This window comes from Hypomesus transpacificus, chromosome 15, assembly GCF_021917145.1.
Source record: "Hypomesus transpacificus isolate Combined female chromosome 15, fHypTra1, whole genome shotgun sequence".
Classification (NCBI taxonomy): Eukaryota; Metazoa; Chordata; class Actinopteri; order Osmeriformes; family Osmeridae; genus Hypomesus; species Hypomesus transpacificus.
The window spans coordinates 3983809-4005494 of NC_061074.1; the positions used below are offsets into that span (position 1 = coordinate 3983809).

The following is a 21686-nucleotide window of genomic DNA, read 5'->3' on the forward strand; positions in this document are numbered from 1 at the left end:
CCTATATACCACGGCTGGGGTTTGTAAGACGGCTTGAGATTCCCCCAAGAATAGGACATTAACGGACTATAGGCTACAGAGGTCAAGTTTGCCAGACGGGCCCTGCAATCACGTCGAGGTAAAAACTTGATATATATATCTGTGGAGATTATGCCACATTGTGAGCCATATTTTCGTATGTGATTTCCATAATAACTAAATGTACACCTAGGCTTTAACTCCTGTTTGTTATTTTAACATGATCAACGGGCATGTAGCTGAACTTAAGTTTTATTATAGACTTCAACATGCTAGGCTAATTCAAGTTGCTTAACATTTCAGCCAATATACGGCCCAATTTGAATAAAATAAGCCAATGCAGTAAATGTGTTGGCTAATAAACGTTGAATTATTTTGTAATAGCCTAGTATTGATGCTGTGACGCGTGATCAGCAGGCCTTCATGTGAAGGCTTTGGCCTTTTCGCGCCACACGACTTGTGGGCTACCATTTCTGCTTTAGGCTACTTCAACAAGAGATTTGACATCGCAAGATCAAACAACAGAAATAACGCATTTCATTCCACTAACCGTTAGAATAAGACACGCCAAATACAAAAATCCGTATAATTCTTATTGAGTATGAGTGACTACACGCAACTAACAGTCCTAACATTTATATTTTCATATTATTGTTTCTCGCATGTAAAATTGTATTCTATTTCAAACCAAATGTCAGATCAATGAGTAGCCTATTCGACTCATCAAAACTCTCAACAGCACGGTTGAAATCCAATGCAGAGATAACCAGGCCTGTATGAAATGCCATTTAGCCTACGTTTTCAACAAACAGACACCAAACAGTATGGATATATTTGCCATTACAAAAATAAATAAAAAAGGAAAACAAACCTGCAACAAAAATGATAGGGCATCAAAACTTTATTGAAGACACTTCTGTGGGATGATTGTAAAGTCAGCAATACTGGGTGACAAATAGTATGCAAACATCTTAAGAAAAATGACAAACGGTCACTGGGAGGATATTTGGCCTGTTCTCGTTCATTTGGTCATGTCACCAACAAATATAAGTCAAACTCCCACCGACTCACCAGCTTCTAACGTGATTTATAGTCTTTCAGCCTTAGCTTCAACCCATTTACTCTAAAACCACAACCATATTTCACCAGAAAATGTAAGAAAGTTTTTGCGTCATACAGCCATGACTGCGTCGCTTTAGACGAAAACAACTATGGCCGAAGAACGCTCTAGGTAATGGACCTTCGACCTAGGCTAGAGCTTCACAGAATAGACCACTTAACAATAGTCTTCACTAACGTCTAATCTCATCTGCGTTCTTTAAAATGGACTAATTGACACGATAAACTTGATTTGACCACGGCTCACCTTACAGGTAGGGCCGCATCTACTCTTCTCAAATTGTTGAATGTGCCACCACAATTGGCACGTCTTCGTGGTTGTATGAGCTAAATTGATGGATTTCCCTACAAAACGGTAGGTTATCGTTAGCTGAAATGGAACCTATTGACTTCAACAAAAGGAAAGAAAATGTCATCAGTGACATGAAAATACTTAAGGCTAAACGATTTGGACGTTCTTGGCTTTTTAACAGAATAATTGGATTTTCATTGTTGAAAATCTAGGAAGAGCTTGGCAAGTGTTGCGAAACAAGAGGGGTTATATTGATATCTTCAACAGTAATTATTACTCCAATAGACCTCTTTGGTGGAGTAGAGTCCTCACAAGTGGTGCATGGCACTTTCAGCAACATCAGGGCTGCAACGGCGAGAGGGAGGGAGTGGGTTAATGAATGAGCCAAATAATTCGATCCAACGAATGTTTTACCAAAGCAAGGGGTCGAGCAATAAAAAAAAAATGTTTTGTGTGCTTCTGAGAAAACATCACGTAGCCTAGTAAATTCCCCCTAAGCTTAAATCGCACTGCACACGCGCAGAGGGTACACGAGCGTAGATGCATATAACGGAACGGTTAACACGAGCGTTCACGCGTGACCAGGAGTTTATACTTACCGTTATATCGAAAAGATAAGCAGGTCAATTAACATGCGATGCCAGAGGACCTGCAACAATTGTAGGCTACATCCCAAAGGAGCATAACTCCTCGAAGTTTCGTTTGTGCAGAACATTTTCTTTTGGAAAGAGATGGATTTCAGCTCGTAATATTTCATGAGGTAAAGTATACTACAGCTGCTTATCTTCAGTATCAGCATGCTTGTGTAGCCAGCACAAAGTAGCAGTCGTTTGGCTGAGTAATAATGAGATTAGATCAGGTCTTTTTTTCTCACGCATTATCTGCCTATTGAATTAGTGAGTGGAGAAAGTGATTAGGTCATGTAAATGTAAGGACAAGGATGGAAGGTTATGAAATTCTACTTTGTTAAAGTGATGTGCAACAGTTTATGATACACCATTGAAAGAAGTGCATCCAATGGTCAAAGATAAGAGAATACTGAATGAAGAACATGGCATGTACTAGCTATGGAGCATTTACATGTAATTTAATGTTTTCAGAATGTAAACACATACACAAATAGAAAATACAATGGCCAAATAGCATTAAATTATCTTGCAAATGTAGGTAGTAACCTAATTTTCTGCATTAACAGTTCAAAAGGAGATGATACATTTGTTATTTTAATCTGAGTGAAGTCTATCAAATACCATCAATTGCTTGAACAAGAAAACAATTCAGTAGATGATATGATCCAATAAATATAATCGTGAACATAAGATAATAAAAAAATTGCAATATCGGTCTATATTTTTTTTATACAACTTTAAATCCCTATTAGTCTCAGATACAGTTTTGCTACAACTAATAATAAACAAAACAAAATATATAATAACACGTGTAATTTAATAACCTACGATGATTCAATATTCTAAATCAATTAAATATTTTGTTCTGTAATGGTTACCTACATGTTAATCCAACATGATATGCGTAACCCTAACACTTGATTAAAAGTCTAAAATCGATGATACATAAATAAACATTGGTCAATTGTAAGTTTCTAACAAATCATCAGTTATAGTGTTAATCTACAAACGTCTTTTAGAATCTGGACATGTAATGTTTTAAATTAAATGGAAGACCACATTTTTATAACTCATGTATGGGGTACCTGTAATCCATGCCAGTTTGAGGTTTTTCCAGTGAGTCAAATCCCATTGGTTTTGTTGGCAATAACTTGCCTGTGAAGGGACACATCTTTGAGACAAAGCTAGGGTTGATTATTGGTGCTTGATCTACCCTAAGTTTAGAATTGACTATTGTGTTAAGAGTGATTGGCGACAAACAGATTGAATTCTTCATGGGTTTCGCAATGAAACGTACCAGAATACCACATTTTTATGACAAGCTATAAGATATAGTTGCAAGTAACAAGACAGGTCCTGTGTACAGGGGTGATGAAAATGCTGCTGCTTGGACTTGCTGAGGTTCGGGCTGAGGTTTGGGCCTTATTCTCTCTGTACCATACACGATAGGATTCAGACTTGACAACAAAACTTGACGACAAAATGGCAGGTCACACTGAAATTTATGGCAGCTGTCTCAATAACATGCATCATATCTATACATTTAAAGCGGAACTAAAACGCGCATATACAGTCATATGAACATGTGCCAGTGTAGACAGGCACATACAAAAGCGCACTTGCATGCACACACCGTATAACTAATAAACCTATTGTCAAACCACGTGCTGTAGGGGTACACACAAGTGTTATGCTACATGCTGATGCCAATGAAGACACAATGCTAGATCATTTGTAATAAAAGGTATAATCTTCTTCAAAATACAAGACCAAAAAAACACTTCACCCAAATTTATAATGACAATCCATAATCACAGATTTGACTGAAATAAATTACTTTATGGATAGCCATCAGCATATCAGATTGACTACGGCGGGAAGTGAGAAAAAGCTAACTGACTAAACAGAGGAGTATATGCCATGAAAAGTTTAGCGGATTATATGTCACAGATTGACACAGATATAAACAGAGCGCCCGCTCACCGTGCTTAGTTAAACAGGGTAAGTGAAAGGCCCCGATTCACACTGTAAAACAACCCAGTGCCCAATTTGCGGAAGGCCTAGCCGTGCCTGTCAGACCTTATCTTTATTAGGTTTTGCAAATGTCTACGCAGGTTTACACTAGGAGCCGCTTCTTGCCTTTTATCCTCAAGAGTGTGCACTCACATTGTTTACACGCCTGAGATTAAGTGTCGGGTGCAAACTGCAGGAATGAACAAGTCGTTCTGCGTGAGCTGGGAAAACCAGGAAACTGTTTCACAGGAACCAGCAGCAAACTGAGTGGAGTAGAGCTCCCACTCAGTTTCTTCTGGCTCTTTTGTGATGTTTGTTTCAGGGCCCTGAGAGCCGTGAGAGAGGGAAACTCAGCTGGATGACCTCGGCTAATGGAATGAACAGTGTTTAGCCCTGTTACATAAAACTGAGCCACTGCAATGCTAGGAGTGTAAATATTTAATCAAACAATTCTTAAGAACAAATGGATCTTGACCCTGTGGAAGGGGTCTCAGCAGTCTTGGTTGAGAAATGAGGTGATGCCTCACGTTTCTCAAGACTACCTTGCAAATTGGTAATTATAATCAATCCAGTGCTCAACAAGGAAATGGAAATACTGTTTCACCATCTAAAGGCAATGAAAATAAGCAGAGAATCTTGAATGAACTATAGGGCTTATAACTTTTTAAAACCAATTGCCAAACATAAACTGACTTTTAATAACACAAAACGAGTACATTTCTGTTGAAATCAGCAATTACTTTGAAATAACTTTGCTTACCGATGTAATTCTAAAGTCACTAACTTCTGAAGTGTTTATGAACAATAACTAGCTTGGGGCCCAGATCAACCAAAACAAGTGCACTTGTTTTCAGTAGACCAAAAATGTCCACACTTAGCATCCATCAAACTTCAAATTTGCTGACATTTATTGATGTTTAATGTATTTTTGTGGAAAAAAATATAGGTTTCATACTTGTGTATGTGTGATCTGTTTACTAAGTTTGATAAAGGCCAAACATGTAATGGAAGGTTTATTACTTGGCAGACATCACAGATGTCCAATAATTGTAATAATATTGCTAAAAACAATGATTAATTACAGCCTTACACTAAATGATTGCAATTAGATAAGCCAAAACAAAATATTTTACTTGTTATTGAAGTAAAAATGTGTGCAGTACTATTACAACTGTCAGCTTGTGCGTAACAGTTTGAATCATAAGTAATGTATTGATTCATACGAGGGAGTGGGTAATTATTGAAAATATTCTGTTCTTTGCTCCTATGTAGAGATGCTCCAGGAGAAGGCCTCAGCTGTGACGGATGACAGTGTGACTGGGGCCCAGACTGAAGGGCCCCCAGAACTTGTCCACAACTCTTCACATCTGGCCCTGCCTACAACTCCCAGCATTCCTCAGGGAAATGAACCTAACCAGGTAAAAGTCAAAGCAGAATGCTAGTTGTAGATTAAATGTAAATGTCCACAAACTGGTTTTTGACCTAAGTATATTTTTTTATTGTTTAGATGTATTGTCTCAGCTTAAACAATTATGTATAGTGCAGGAATTTGCTAACAGTTTTCTTTTCTGTTTGAACATTCCTGTAGAATATTGAGAGTATCAAGGTACTTCTACATGAAAGGGAGTTATGGAAGAAGTTTCATGAGGCTGGTACAGAAATGATCATAACTAAAGCAGGCAGGTGAGTCCAAGCAGTAAACATACACCACAGTGAATGCATGGGGTACATTACACAATGTACTTGTAGATGGGATTGTCTTTATGTGTGTATTTCTGTTTAGACATTCATGCAGCAACCTGTTCATGCAAAGCCTATAGAATAGTTATCCAACTTAAAGGATGAATGTGTCCTCATTTGATTTGCAGCCTAATGTATTTAGAAAAATATTTTTACATTCAAAATGTGTTCAATATTGTTTACCAACGGTGTTTGAAGGTTTTGTACCACTGCCAGTTTATGGAAAGCTTAATTATTTGTGCCACCTGAATTTTTGCATTTGCCATGACCAACTGGTAAGTTCCAATCACAACACACTGTGTAACAGCTATTATGGCCCTGTCCCCGAAGTAGTGTAGGGGCAAAATTCATATACCAGTGAATATGTAATTTAAGACCCAAACGACTGTCTGGTCTGTATGTTAAATTTAATGTGCCCCATGGATTAGATTGTAACCTTAAGACATTGACCAGAAGATGAGTCGACACTCTCTACCGACCTCCACCTCTCATTTCTCATGGGGCTTTTTTTTTTGTAGTCCAAAATGGAAAAGGTCGCCACATTTTTCTTTAATGCCGCATCACTGTGAAAGATGGGCTTTCCCTTGTCCAGCTGATAAAGTGCGCTTAGAATCCTTAAAGCCTTTGAAGGCCTAGGCAGCGCTTAACTACACAGCTGTGCTGGAAAACCTGAATAGGCTTACTTTCAGTCAGGTCTACAGCAAAAGAGTATGTTTATGTTGCTTAGTCATGGAGAAGCTATGTGTCTATCATTCAAAGTTACAACATCGAAAAAAAAATCTCTTGAGAGCAACAGAAATTAAAGTAATGAATAATGCTTGGTAGGCACTTACCACATGTTAAAAGTGCAGTTAGTGTTGGTCAACTCTAAAAAGTGGCAGCTAATATGTATAATATTTGTTAAACAAATCAGATTAGGTATGTTATCGATGATACATAAATAAACATTGGTCAATTGTAAGTTTCTAACAAATCATCAGTTATAGTGTTAATCTGCAAACGTCTTTTAGAATCTGGACATGTAATGTTTTAAATTAAATGGAAGACCACATTTTTATAACTCATGTAGATTAAGTATGTTACCCAATACCAAAATCTACACAACGACAAGATCCAAGTCGTGAACAGTATGTTATTAAATTCATAACGTTAATATGTCAAATCCTTAACTAAAATGGTGGAAATCATTTGTGTGAAATGACCGTTTAATACACACAGTTTATCAAAGGGTTTGAAGGTTTATCTGAATGTTTTTACCTTTTCCATCTGTATCCAAAATATTAAATGTTACTCTGGTACAAAAGTTGTAGCTAGCCACCTTGCTCAAAAAGTTTTAACAGAGAAAGCTTTGTATAGCTGGGTGTGCTAAAGCAATGGGGATGCCAAGCTAATGGCAGCGACATTTTTAAGGAATGAAGCTTGGAGGCGATAAATTTAGCTTCATGCTAAACATAACACACTTTTGGCATACTGGCCATTAAAATTTGTTGACCAAAATAGTAATTTTTGTAGTAGACCATGCTCATTGTGCACAGTAAAAAAAAGAGGATAACCCTAACTCTAATTGGAGCTAGTGTATGGAGCATATGTCAAGTACAAAGTTTCTTGAGTTTCAGTTATTTGAAATTAAAAAGAGCAGATCATGTTTTTTTTTATTTTAGTATTAAAAACATGATAAAAAGTAAATAATATAAAAACCAGGATGGACCTGCACATTTGTAAATTCCGAGCTATAAAATATTACACAATATTCACACAATATGCCAAGATGTAATATTAGTATGCAACTTTATACTAGGTTTTAATGACAAATAAATGTAGGAAGAATGAAAATGAGAGAATGGCAATCTCTTAACGGGTGGCCAGTGAGTGGTTTCTATCCTTAGGATAAAAGATGGGAAACAAGTAGATATCTAATCCACAGGGAGAGGGCAGAGTAAAAGATCAGCGCTATTTCAAAGATAGCGATGTCAGGGGATGGACACTGACGATATCTGGAATCCAACAGTGTGAGGTCTACTCCCTTAAGAGTACAGCTTAGAAAGAGGTCTGCAACTCTAGGGGATGCATATTTAGCAGCCAGGAAGTGATGTTTGTACATTATATGGGGACCCTCGTCCCTTAAGAGGCTTTTAAGCCCAATGTTGACCATGGAATGAAAGGGTTACTTCTTTACTTTATCTACACTAAGGTAGATATCCAACAGGTGCACAAGTTCATAAGCAAGGGGTAAGAAAAAGGTCAGTTTGTTTTTAGCTGAACTGTCCAACTTCCTGGTTGGAGTAGCTCCAGGGGTAGCTATCCCCAAGATTGGGCATCGGCCTACCCCCTTTGTCTGTGCTGGGTGGAAATACTCTTCCAGCTCAACCCTTCAGCCTCTAGCCGTGCCGTGAACTCACAGCCAGCACCTTAACTTGAACATGGACGGCTTGTTATTGTGAGTGTCACAGTCCCGGCCTTAATCCTCCCTCTTCAAAGCGCCTGGTGCTCCCTCTCCTCGCTCTCTCTCTCTCTGTACACAGTCCGTCAGGGGGAGCGACGGCAGGGTGATAAGAGGAGCCCGGCGCCCGCGATCGACAGCGTCTAGCTGGGGCTGGGCGCTCCATCATCCCTCCGCTGCTCCTTTTGATCTCCTCCCCGGCACCGTAGGTTCCCAGAGAGGGGATGGTTAACTGGAGGGCCCAGGCATACAAGTGAATGGCTGAGAGAAACAGCTGGCAGGCCACACAAACACACACACACACCCTGACACTGATATCATACACACTTTCTACGTCCATTTCTCATCCTCTCCGCTTGACACACAAACATTCTCAGGCGTTCTCACTAGCACACCACAGCACATGTGCTGTAAAAAGCAGCTCTGGATAATCAACTTGTTCTTCATTAATTTTATAAACTTTTTATTATTTATAAACAAAGGCGTGCTTGTAGAGTGGTCTTCACTTAAAGAAAAAGGAACTGTAAAGCCTGGACATTTATCATTTCCCCATCACACCTGGATGCTTTGCCATGGAAATAACATTGTCTGTCACCAGGGAAACTCAGGACTGAGATGGCTGGGCTATCCAGGCACTCCCCATTACAACTGATATATCCAGGCATTAGTCATTAGATATGCCATGTGATCCAGTGTGGGCCCCCTTGTTGGAGCTCTGTCAGTGGTGGCCCACGGGAAAAGAATAGCATTCCACTGTACCGCCATGAATTAGGTTCAGCGTGGCATTTCCCATCTTTATCTGCTCCCCTTTCATGACACACTTGGGTAAACTGATGGGTTGAATAAAACACTGACTGGTAGAACTAAACTATAGTGAGAAACTGGAAATAAATCACTACTTAAATAAATCAATAATTCTAACAGTGCAGTAATACCTCATCAGGTCATACACAATTGTCAGCAAAATATAATCAGTATTTAGGTGAATGATTTTACGCACAAATTCCATAACCTGATTCAAGAACTGGATGCTTGTAATTCAGGAGCAAGTTGAACACTTTCTCACTCAGTTTTTCAGTGAACTATTATTAGGGGGAATATGGGGACCTGAATATATTTTCAGAGTAAGATAACACACTTGCTTATAGCTTTCAGTATTTTTTGGTAAAAAAATAACTGTCAATAGTATTGGAAGGTTTTCATATCGAGATCTCTGTTGACCAAAGATGTATATGACATTCCATGACTTAGGGATGTGAGGGTGTCTGTTTCGGATGTTCCCCTATGATTAAACTGTTTCAGCCCAGGACTGATCTCCCCGATCCCCACTAATTCAGAGCCTGAGAGAGAGTAGAGATTACCTGCCTACAATCCCTGCTCTCTTACTGTGGGAGTATTTACAGTAATGTGACCCAAGGCCATGCTTTCGGGTTCCAGTGTCAGGTGCTATGGGCCTTTGAAGTTATGCGTTTACAGCAAAGAGCCATTCGCTTGGGCTAAGGAGTACTGCCCCCAAAGTAATCCATTCAGAGAATATGTCAGGCTTTCACAAGTGTGTCCCACTATTTCAACCTGTTGCTGGGGGTAGCAGCAACAGATAAGGCCCTTTGACCGCAGTCGCTGGGGGCAGTGACGAGTCAGCTGTCCAAACTGTTGTCGGACTCGAGCTTCCATTAAAAAGCACTTAAGCTTTTTAAGGGGCGCTGACTCCCTTTGCAACTTTTGCTTTGACGCAGATGGAGATGAAAAAGAGCAGTTTTCAGGGAAAAGGTCACGGAAGCTGGCGCTATTTATGTGTTTTATGGCCTATTCAGCCATATTAGCATACTCTCTTCCAGTTCTGCAGTACTCTAGAGGATGAAAGATGCAGTATGGTACCACAGTTGCATTGGAAAATCTCTATCATTATGCAGAGGAATGGAGAAATTGAGAAACTTTAATGGGGAAAATTATTTCCAACAATTTAAAACGAATCTACACTAATATTGGTTGATCCCTTTTGAAGGTCTTTTGAAGACCTTGTTTAGCTACTGTCAGTGGGCTAATGTCTTCACTTTCACAATTATAATAAGGGCTGGTTAAAGCCCTCAGAAAGTGCAACTGTTCTACTCTCATCCGGGATGCTGAGCCCAGAAATAGCCACCTTTGTGTGAATTAATATTCAGGCTGGAAGTAATGTTGGTAATTCTACTGGTAGGTGCCTAACACAATTATCCAAGCTCCTTGTCGCTTTTGTTCTTGAACAGCTTTAATGTAGAAGAAACAAGGGTAAGGCTTTACCTAATGCTTTTAATAGGTCCTTATTACCCATCAAACCTCATCCTAGTCCTAACAAGCTGTTACATAGCAGTAGAGATGAAGTGGCATCACTGTCATCGTTTCTTGACACTTACTGAAAATTTACATTCAAATATGTGTCACTGACACACATACAGACATTAAGAAAAGGCTAAAAGCAGGTAAACTACCAATTTCATCTCTCCGGGCTAAAGTATAACTCAGGAGATCCAGTTAAAGGGTGAAATTAGTGAGGAAAAAAAAAACAAATTCCGATCCGTTCTGTATTTTGCTCCTTACAGGAGGATGTTCCCAAGCTACAAGGTCAAGGTAACGGGGATGAACCCAAAGACCAAGTACATCCTCCTGACAGATATTGTACCAGCCGATGACCATCGCTACAAGTTCTGTGACAACAAATGGTGAGTCATTAGCCAAGTAGTTCTTCCAGGCATCTTTCGTTCACGTGCATTCCCAGAGTTCTGCATGTGAATCATCATCACTGGCATGTATGACAAGCTTGGTGTCTTACTGTGAAGCCCAGAGCTCTTGGATTCACAAACTTGTAGTTTGACAGCATGGAAAAAATGGTTTTAATCCATCGTGCGACTGTAGAGTTACGTCAATCGACAGTCACATCCATATGCTTATCTATTACTGTAACGGTTTATTTGCATTGTCACAGTAGGTTAATTTGATGCTTTATTGCTTTGGACACAAGTCTGCATAAGGCAAGGCAGTTTAAACACAATGAAAGAGATGGAGGGTCTAGACATAAATGACAGGATGAGCCAAAAAAAATATATATATGGATCTCTGATTCCCCTTTACCCTACCTGTTTTCTCTTCACCAAAGCAAAATCATTACTGAGTATATCATTGGAGTGCAAAAAAGAGGGATACATGATCATACCGAGAGAGTTTCAAATGCTTAAGATAATACCTTCCACAAACTCCAACTGTACACACTGCCTGGATGCTGGTATCTTCAGAATTCCTACAACCACTATACAAGGTATTGGATTCGAATACAGCTGCTCACCCTTACTTTCAGACATGCTGTTGGTGTATTACTTCCGGCATGTGCTGTGTACCAAAGAGAACAGTAAGTGCTGCTTTTCTCCAATCCGCTTCATCTGTTTGGGATGGAGAGATGGAGCGTGAGTCTTCCCACTTGAAGCCTCCAGCTATGGGACAGATTTAGCTGATGTGGTGGAATAATGGGGGGAAACAACTGGTTTCTGTAATTTTCATAATCAGTATTCTAAAAAGGACAAGGATAATCCTTGTCTGCTCATGGAGAATGAATTTTTTAATCCAACAAAAAATGCCACCATTTTGCATTACATGCTTCACAGCTAACCAGCTGTCAGATGTCAAACTTCTTCTGAAGTGATAAGTCTTTGAATGTGTCTCTGAGATTGAAAAGGCCATGTTTAATAGCATTCGTGGTCCTTTGTTGATTTCAAATACTTCAGTGTTACAGCAGAACAGGCTGCTGTCACTATGCTCACGGTGGCTGTGGATTGTCATTAGCACACAGTTTATTACCGCAGGGCACTGGCAAGCCGCCTGTCAAAACCAGCGGGCTAAAAACAGCTGGGCTGTACCCACTGTCCTCTGATTGACCCTACGCCTGGGGGCGATACCATCGCCATTGACTCCGCCCCCTAAAGCAACATCAAGGCTGGCAATGCGCGACTGCCAAAACAACTGTATCCAAGGGTGGACCGAAAACAAAGGTTATGCCAAGAGAACCGCTGTAAAGATGCAAGCTTTCTTCAGAACCCTGACATTTTTACAGGCATTTCTTCCAGATCTTGTGGGATGGCCTGGAATTTCAGTATTTGCCAGTGTGGGTTCTGGAGTTACTCAGCGACACCTTGGAAGAGCATAATTAGCAGTGATGTTAGGTTAAAGCAAGCCCCTCTAGTCAAAAAAATTAACAGAAAAAAAGAAAGGTTCCCATGGTGTGGGCATTGAAACCACTAGTATTTTGCATCATTACTATATTTGTGTTTGGCATGAAAAGGACACCATCCAGCCCATCACTGAGCCAGAAAACAGTTGCGTGAGAGCTGTCGTCTAGTGGCAGGGGTTGACAGGGTGGTTTCTGAATCAGGGTGGAAAGACTGAGGCATCTTTTACTCTTGCAGTTTGCCATGAACTTCCCAGATGCAGATGATATGAAATTACTAATCCATCACCCTCTCTCTCCCCTTCCTACTCCCAATGTTTTTACTTCCACAGGATGGTAGCTGGTAAGGCAGAGCCTGCAATGCCAGGTAGACTATACGTTCACCCAGACTCCCCTGCTACAGGAGCTCACTGGATGAGACAGCTGGTGTCATTCCAGAAGCTAAAGCTTACCAACAATCACCTGGACCCCTTTGGCCATGTGAGTCACCTTATTGTCTACCTAAAGTATATTCCTAACACTTTTGACTAGAGTACTGTCAGATGCGTTTAAATCAGTATGTATGCAATGAATGAATGATTCTGTTTATATTTAAAATGGCAACCCAGTGACAGGGTTGCCATTTTAGTTGGGGTCAGTGACAGGGTTGCCATTTTAGTTGGGGTCTCAGAAGAAAGTCCACTTTCTTCTGAGCCCCAGTCCGGACACCTTCGGTTGACCAATCAGAGCACCATAGTCCAGTTTTCAGTTGGCACATACTACGTCCTTCCAGTCCATTGCCCATCAACAAAGTCCATAACCGGTCGAATCAGTGTCATCAGCAGAGCGACAAACAGATTGAGGGCTCAGAAGGATGTCAATTTGATCTTGTTCAATTAAAATTTTTACTGCCGGTTCAAAAGAAGGAAACAATCACCAATCTGGGAAGGTAGTGAGTTTCAATGACAACTGGCTAGTAGGTTGACGGAAACCTAAAAAAGGTCAAAGGTTTCAGAATTGAGGGGAGGGGAAAAGATGCAGACAAGACAGAAGAAGGGAGGGAGATACACATAGGAAAGAAGTGTGAAAGAGGTAGCGGGCTCAAGAAAGAAAGGGAGGCAGTCTGACACAAGAAACAGAGAAAGGAATCGAGCGTCTTGGCGCTGAGGGAGGTGAAAAGTGTGACCGTGGCAGTGCAGCCCAGAGGGACTCTGGGATAGCTTGTCCAAAACCATCCTGTCAGCAGAGGAGCTCATTAGGTTCATAACCTCTCGGGTCAACGCCGGGGCCTGCTGTCAGGTTGAGTCGAGCGCCTGGCCAGTGATAAGGGCGAGTAACGAAAACTGAGAGAGAGGGAGGCCTGGCTATGTACGGCTGACGCCCATACCAACAGGGACACAAGGGAACCACCATTTCACTGTGTTCCAATGGAACCTTCCCTAGGCTCACTCACACTTGAGCAGAGTGAGAAATCACTCCTATTAAAATCTCAGAGCTGAAATTAAAACAGCCTGTCGGTAGACAAGAATATCCGTTGATGCCGTTAGACAACGATTAGATGAATTCAATTAATATGGAGAAAATCATCAGACTCAACGTCCGTATGACTGTCACCGTTGCATTAGATTTTGACAGTCTAACCCAAAACTGCCGTAACCTCCAACCTCTCCCCCAGAGATGCTCAACATCAGCAGAATAAGCAAAACCCCCACTGATCTGGGCTCCTCTGCTACTGTTGGTCATGACCCTTGATAGTGATTTTAAATACAGATTCTACTTTTTTTGTGTTAGGATACTTACATGTCCCCCCCACCCTTCTCAAACAATATTAAATATATTGTCCATTTAGGAATCAATGACTAAATGTGTGTTATCTAAGTGACCTATATCATTTTCCACTTTTGTGGAACATTATTGAAACTAATTGTCATGTTCAAACTGCAAATGGTTGAGATTTAAGTCCCTGCTGATTACCAATATAACCAGTGTAAAGGACTTCAATGTACTGTACTGGTGAATACAAAACGTTACTTGCAAGGTTATTAAAAGGGTGCTTGCTTGGATTCTACATTTTTCTGAGGGTCCTACCTTGATCAATGCAATTAGACAGCGGTAAGCCAGACTACCTCCAGACACCAACTAGAAAGAGCAGAAAAAGATCACAGGAGATTCTCCAGCCGACCTATCAATAGCTTATCCTCCTCTCTACCCTACCCCCAAAACAAGAGCATGTGAGTATTGGGCTGTGGAGGGTTGGTCCTACGTCTAGCCCCTGTGCCTCGCTGGTCTTCACTCCTCTGTAGGAGCCCCATGGTGGAGCAGACTCCTTCAGGCTTAGCCTTGCTTGTAGGCAGTGCGTCTAGAAGGCATGGGGTGGGGGGGTGGAGAGCTTGATGATCATCGCCTTCGACAGAACTGAGCTAGAGATGACCCTGCCCCACGAAGATGAACGCTTCGTTGAACACACAGCTAGGTCTGTTCTGAACAGACTGGTGCTGGTGTGCTGACCTGCCCAAACAAAGCTAAACACTGATCATAGTTAACACATGTGCTGACTGGTGCACTGAACAATCGAACTGCAGTCAACCCAAATGTGACAATGATGTGCTTCAGAGAGCATGTTTACTGCTAAACATGAATTGGAATAAGAGATAAATGAAAATGTGCCTGCAACTTTTTCAACGCTATTAAAAAGAGACAGCAAAGAGATCAGTGTATTTATCAAAGAATTGTTGTATTGTAATGTATTCTTATTACATGTGCCTGCTTAAATATCCTTTCCATAAAATAATCAAAGAAATATTTATATATACTATACTCATACAGTATGAGCTTACGCTGTCTATATATTTTCAGGTAGAAACCAGTGTTTTTTTGTTGAAGTTTTTTTTAACTGTGAATTGATATCCATCTCATGACCCATCCATAATCCACCCTGACCCTTGAAAAGGAGAGCCCATAATTGATGCCTATACACCATAACTATTAAAACAGCTGCAAGTACCTGCGAAAGCAATAGGTGTGGAAAACCTGAGCAACTAAATCTATCCATTCACACTATGGCTCTATTCAAGTCAATATAAATGATCATGATAGAAATTATAACTCTGCTTTACAGGGTTGCCATGCTATTTCCTATAGAATACATTAAACTTCAGAAATTTACATTTTTGACTTCTGCTTTAGTCAAATCATGTCCTGAAGAAGGTCTTACTTTTTTTTCTTTCTCTTACAGATCATCCTCAACTCTATGCACAAGTACCAGCCCAGACTGCACATTGTCAAGGCAGATGAGAACAACGCGTTTGGTTCAAAGAACACGGCCTACTGTACTCACGTCTTTCACGAGACTGCCTTCATCTCCGTCACATCCTACCAGAATCATAAGGTAACACACTGTACTTCAGTGAGTACCGGGTTCTCATGACATCAATAACGTGAGAAACAATCTGGGTACACGGAGCACTGACTACCATTTACAAGATTTGATTCTGCATTGACAATGTAAATTTGATTTATTATATTATGGAAACAGTTAACCGAAAAATCTTAATAGTATCAGTAGTAATCCCCCTGAACCACAGTTACAGTAGTCATATTTGTTATTGTTTCATGTCGTACTGTCAGACATGTCATAAAACATAATTGTATTTATGATTAGATCACTCAGTTGAAGATTGAGAACAATCCATTTGCCAAGGGTTTCCGTGGCAGTGATGAAGGGGACCTGCGTGTCTCAAGACTCCAGGGGTATGTTTCAGAGAACCTGTCACTCGTAATGTCTCAATGAAATACTGAAGTGATGGCGGAAACGATAGTTTTGGCACTGTGAATTGGTCTTTGGAACCAACTCTCCTTCCTCCATTGCTTCAATACTTGTTTTTTGTGCCAAGCAACTGTGAAAGGAATAAGTGTGCTTAAGTCCCTTTTCAAGAAAGCTTAATGTTCCTGAAATGCTTAGCTAATTGGTGTGCTTATATTTCCTTCTTAGGAAAGACTACCCAGTGATTTCTAAGAACATGGTACGTCAGAGGCTCATATCTTCACACAGTCACCTGGCAGGAAAGTTGGGAGCCGGCGTTCTGACAGGGCATCCCCAAGTCCTGTCCCATTATCAGTATGAAAGTGGAGTCCCCCTGTCCAACTCAGACCACCAGGATCACCTCTCCAACCCCTTCCCTCCGAGCAGAGAACCTGGGCTGCTCTATCATTGCTTTAAACACAGAGGTGAGTTCAGGAACACTCAACTACCGATCTTAACTTGTCAGTTGCAGAAAAGGGCTTTTAGGTGTAATGTTTAGCTTGCCTTCACTGATGAGTTAGGGTGCTGGCATAGCTTGAGGCCAGGTACAGTACAAGAAGCAAAGGGTAGCAGGCATGGGCAGAGGTGTGTAGATCTTGATAAAAATACGTCCCATGTATTTATTTGACAGATAATGCCAGGCACTTGGAACTGGGGTGTAAACGTCCATACTTGGAGACAGCAGCGCCCGCAGCCCCTGAAGACCACTACTTCCGATCCCCTCCTTCCTATGAGCCACCATTGCTATCTCACCCTTACTGCGGTGAGACATTAAGCACTAGGGAGGCCTGCATGTACGGCAGCATGGAAGGGGAAACAGGTGCTGGGGCAGGCGGAGCGGAAGACCTGACTCCCCCACCACTGAATATGTGGGCATCAGTGCAGCCTTATCCTCGCTACAGTATGCAAACAGTAGACGCTGTCCCATACCAGCCCTTCACCGCCCATTTCACCAGCACTGCCACCGCCACTTCTGTGGTGCCACACCACTCCGCCTCTATGGCTCCGCGCCCTCAGTCTGACTTAGGGCTCTACAGCCCGGCCTCAGGCCAGCGAGGCCTCACCGCCATACCCTCTTCGTCCTCCTCTTCATCTTCCTCTCCACTTGTTGCAGGCTCCAGGGACAGGGTGGCCCATCAACCTCTCTACCACAGAAAGCCAGGGTCACCTCTCCGGCCTCACAGGGATTTCTCGACTTTCCCGACACAGACTGGTCCATCCATCCGTGACCCCTCCTATCAGTATCAGATGGGACTGAGCACTGTTGGGGCCCACTGGACAGAGAGCTAATGAGTCACACCCCAAAGACAGTGGTGGTGTCCACTCAGCCCACCCACAGCCAGCCAAGGTCCCCAAGGAGCCACGCTGGCTGTGAAGCATGTAATTAACACAGCCATGTTGCACACTGAAGCCATAGAAGTTAAGCTACAGACAAAGCAGGGTGGCCAAACATGAGTGAAAGATTTACCAGAATACTGCAGCTTCAAACCATCGCAGTGCTTTCTACATGCTTTGATTATAATTCCATAGGATGGGCCCCCCCCCCCCTCCATGTATTTATGCAGAAGAGTGCCATGATTTATTATTCAGAAAAAAATTATAAATGTTATGCAGTGCCAAAAGGAGATGTGCTTAGCAGACTTTTAATAGTGTGTTAAAAGTATTAAATATATTTTTTACTGTTGAAAACAAATAGACTATAGGTGGACAACAAGCCCACCCATACTGTCCTGAACAGTATAGCCAAGAGTGTGCAGGTTTCATCCCTTCACATAAAATGATGCTAGCCACACTATATCGTGACTTTGATTAGCATGAAACCATCTTCTAAAGACCGTTAGCATTAAGCCAAAGTCTTTGAACCACAAAACAGCGGTTAGCACTTGGCTCCTTTAACCAGAGTCCAAAACGATGATCTTGGTGATGTGGGACATCAGAGAGGTCCCAAACTGAGCAGATGGGAGCTTAAGGAGCCGTCGTTAAGCCAAAGCAAGGAAAGGAACAGAAAGCGCTGCACAAATCCCAGACCCAAATGACTGAGACGGAAAAATCCTTACAAGACTGCAAATGTAAAACAGCCCAAGTGGGCAAGGAGCCACATGGAAAACTGTGCTGAAGTAGAGTCTACGGAGTAACATTCAGCACTGTCAAACTCCAAGTATTGACAAGTGAATACCACATTATCTTGTGGAATTTACATCATTGGATACAAGCGTAAGCTATATACAATGTGGTACAATGGACTGGGTGATGGTCTGTGTGACTGTTTTAATTTTACCCCATACAAATCCATTTCATTCATGTTTTTAACTTAATATAACTTTTTTCATATTTCAAACTTTTTGCACACGTAACAAATAAATATTTTCATGCCTCCCACTGATGTTTCCAGTTATGTTTACTCTACTTTTTTTTGTTTGTTTCTGGGTGCATATACTTAGTAAAGTACAGAGAGTCATTTAGATTTGATATTAAATGTTAGTCAAAACATGATTAAAGTGCCTGATGACAAGTTGAGAGGTCTGTACATGGTTGATTTGTGGCGTACTCCTACAACACATACCTCATCACTAGAGATTGCTTCATCCTGAGGCCCAATAAAACGTCAAGTCTGTCATTCTACAGGACTATCCAAGACAGCATCTCTGTCTCTCGCTGTGTATCTGTCTTTTAAGACTGGAGAAAGGAAGGAGGATGAGATACAAGAGAAAGACAAACCAACAACAGGCACGTTTCATAAAAAACTGACCAATATTAGTGAAACAACTCAAAGGCTTTAATATACTTGAGCACTCACCTGAGTTACACCAGGAAATGGGTTGAGATGCAGGATCAGGAGTTGAGGGAAGACCTAAGTTTACAAAGATATATGACACCAATAGTAATTTGCTGTATGGAAGGTCAATAAAACGTAATCCATTAATTGGAAAACGATACACCCATTTGAAAGGTATTAATGAATTCTGTACACAAACACAGACATACTGACGTGATAAAATGGGTTGGCAGCTCATTGAAATAATGCTTAATCCCTCCTGAAAAGTGATGACATGAAAGGTTGTTGCATAATGTATACTTGCATGCCTTGGTATATCATAGAATAAAGAAAAGAAGATGTGAATAGGTAAATTATTGCTCATTTTACAAAGATATTCTAAAATGGTCTGGACACGTTTTCTGGTGCCCCTTAGGAAAGATAAGTGATTTTTCGAACCAATTAGTTTCTTTAATTGGTATCACATGTCTCCAATCTTGTAATCTGTCATTCTGACAATTTAAATAGAGGAAAGTAACTGTGCCGTTTGGCCGATTAAGAAAAGTTGTGGGACCCTAGCGAAAAGTGGCCTAAACTTTCCTCTCCAAAGCCACACAGTGGCTGTTGGTTAGTTACAGTTGGATAGGCAGCTAAAATGTGTATCCGACCATAGCTAGCTTCAATATTTAGTTTTCAGACAGTTAGATAAACACAGTACTGTACTTCTATAGTTAGTCTAGCTAACACATAGTCTATTTATAACGGAAGTTGTTGGAAAAGGTTGCCAGATTTGTCGCTAGAGGGGAAAGGTCGCTTAGAGTAGATTGGCAACACTAGACACACTTCCAGTTAGCATATGGTAGCCTACTGTTTGAATCACAATGCCAAGATAGTTACACATTAACGCTGTTTGAATCAGCTTGTTTCAAAGGGGTTTCTTTATGAATGAAATACAATATGACAAATGCTTAACACCAGAAAGGTACAAATTGGGAAGTTGAAATCATAATATAGTTTAGGACAATTTTTACACAGGATTGCCCAGTTTCGTTGTTTTGATGGAACTGTTTCAACCATGTGAGCCACATCTAAGTAGCTACAGCTCTTGCACTCAGGAAGAGAACCCAGTTTCATTCTATACTCTCACTTTGGTGTATGCGTTTAAATCTATGCAATCTTCAAAAATAAGTATATAAAAAATATATAGAAATATTAGTTGTAGCCTACCATGTAAGTACACCCATGAAAACTCCAACTATCTGGACATTTGATATTGGTTAACAGTGGGTTTGGTGATGATAAAATGCCCCAGCTGCAGCGGCCGCAAGCACACCTCACAAATTCCACAGAAATTGTACCCTCTCTTGTTTACAATGTTATGTTCTAAAACAAAATCAAAGTCTGATTTCTATTAAATATGAAATAAACAATGGTGAATGCCAATTACTTTTGTCACTTTCAAGTTATTTCAGAAGAAATAGTGTGTTCTTCGTTTTTTGTGGAGGTGGTACCAACTAATTTGAACACATTTGTACACTGATATATCAATCAAAACAAGGAATGCATCTAAAGAAATAATCAACAACAAAAAAATCCTGTCATACAGTGCCCTCCAAAAGTATTGGAACAGTGAGGCGAATTCCTTTATTTTTGCTGTAGACTGAAAACATTTGGGCTTGACATCAAATAATGAACGTGAGACCAGAGATCAACGTTTCAGCTTTTATTTCCAGGTATTTACATCAGGATCTGATGCACAACTAAGAAAATATCACATTTTGTTTGAATCCACCCATTTGTCATGTGATCAAAAGTATTGGAACAGATATACTTAAAACATATTTAAGTGAATAAGACTTAATATTTAGTTGCAAATCCTTTGCTTTCAATAACTGCAGCAAGTCTGTGACCCATTGACGTCACCAAACTTTTGCATTCTTCCTTTTTGATGCTTTCCCAGGCTTTCACTGCAGCCTCTTTCAGTTGTTGTTTGTTTTGTGGGGTTCCTCCCTTCAGTCTCCTCTTAAGCAGGTAAAATGCATGCTCTATAGGGTTTAAGTCTGGAGATTGACTTGGCCAGTCTAATACCTTCCATTTCTTGCCCCTGATGAACTCCTTTGTTGTTTTGGCAGTGTGTTTTGGGTCGTTATCTTGCTGCATGATGAAGGCTCTGCCAATCAGTTTGGTTGCATCTTTCCTTAAATTGGCAGACAAAATGTTTCTGTAGACTTCCGAGTTCATTTTGCTGCTGCCATCATGTGTTACATCCTCAATGAAGATTAATGAGCCCGTCCCAGAAGAAGCCATGCAAGCCCAAGCCATGACATTACCTCCACCGTGTTTCACAGATGAGCTTGTGTGTTTGGGATCATGAGCAGTTCCTTTCTTTCTCCAAACTTTAGCCTTTCCATCACTTTGGTAAAAGTTAATCTTTGTCTCATCAGTCCATAAAACTTTGTCCCAGAATTTTTGAGGTTCATCTCTGTACTTTTTGGCAAATTCCAGCCTGGCCTTCCTATTCTTCTTGCTAATGAGTGGTTTGCATCTTCTGGTGTAGCCCTTGTACTTTTGTTCATGAAGTCTTCTGCGAACAGTAGATAGTGATACCTTCACTCCTGCCATCTGGAGGTTGTTGCTGATCTCACTAACAGTTGTTTTAGGGTCTTTCTTTACAGCTCTTACAATGTTTCTGTCATCAACTGCT

General features: G+C 40.8%; 1 protein-coding gene across 1 annotated transcript; it reads left to right on the forward strand.

The window, feature by feature from the left end:
- The first annotated feature begins 96 nt into the window (after nt 1-96).
- On the forward strand, nt 97-17575 carry tbx4 (T-box transcription factor 4). The gene is made up of 9 exons (XM_047036167.1): nt 97-118; nt 5344-5489; nt 5660-5754; nt 10831-10950; nt 12779-12926; nt 15661-15813; nt 16087-16175; nt 16417-16652; nt 16859-17575. Exons 2-9 carry the CDS (start codon nt 5346-5348, stop codon nt 17515-17517), a joined length of 1644 nt encoding a protein of 547 aa, XP_046892123.1. The 5' UTR covers nt 97-118; nt 5344-5345; the 3' UTR covers nt 17518-17575.
- The last annotated feature ends 4111 nt before the right edge of the window (nt 17576-21686 follow it).

Bases quoted from the DNA above. Each gene is read 5' to 3' on its own strand.
- tbx4 (XM_047036167.1), top strand. From the start codon at position 5,346: ATGCTCCAGGAGAAGGCCTCAGCTGTGACGGATGACAGTGTGACTGGG. The intron at 5,490-5,659 runs GTAAAAGTCAAA...ACATTCCTGTAG, and splicing joins AGGGAAATGAACCTAACCAG to AATATTGAGAGTATCAAGGT. The intron at 16,653-16,858 runs GTGAGTTCAGGA...TTTATTTGACAG, and splicing joins TCATTGCTTTAAACACAGAG to ATAATGCCAGGCACTTGGAA.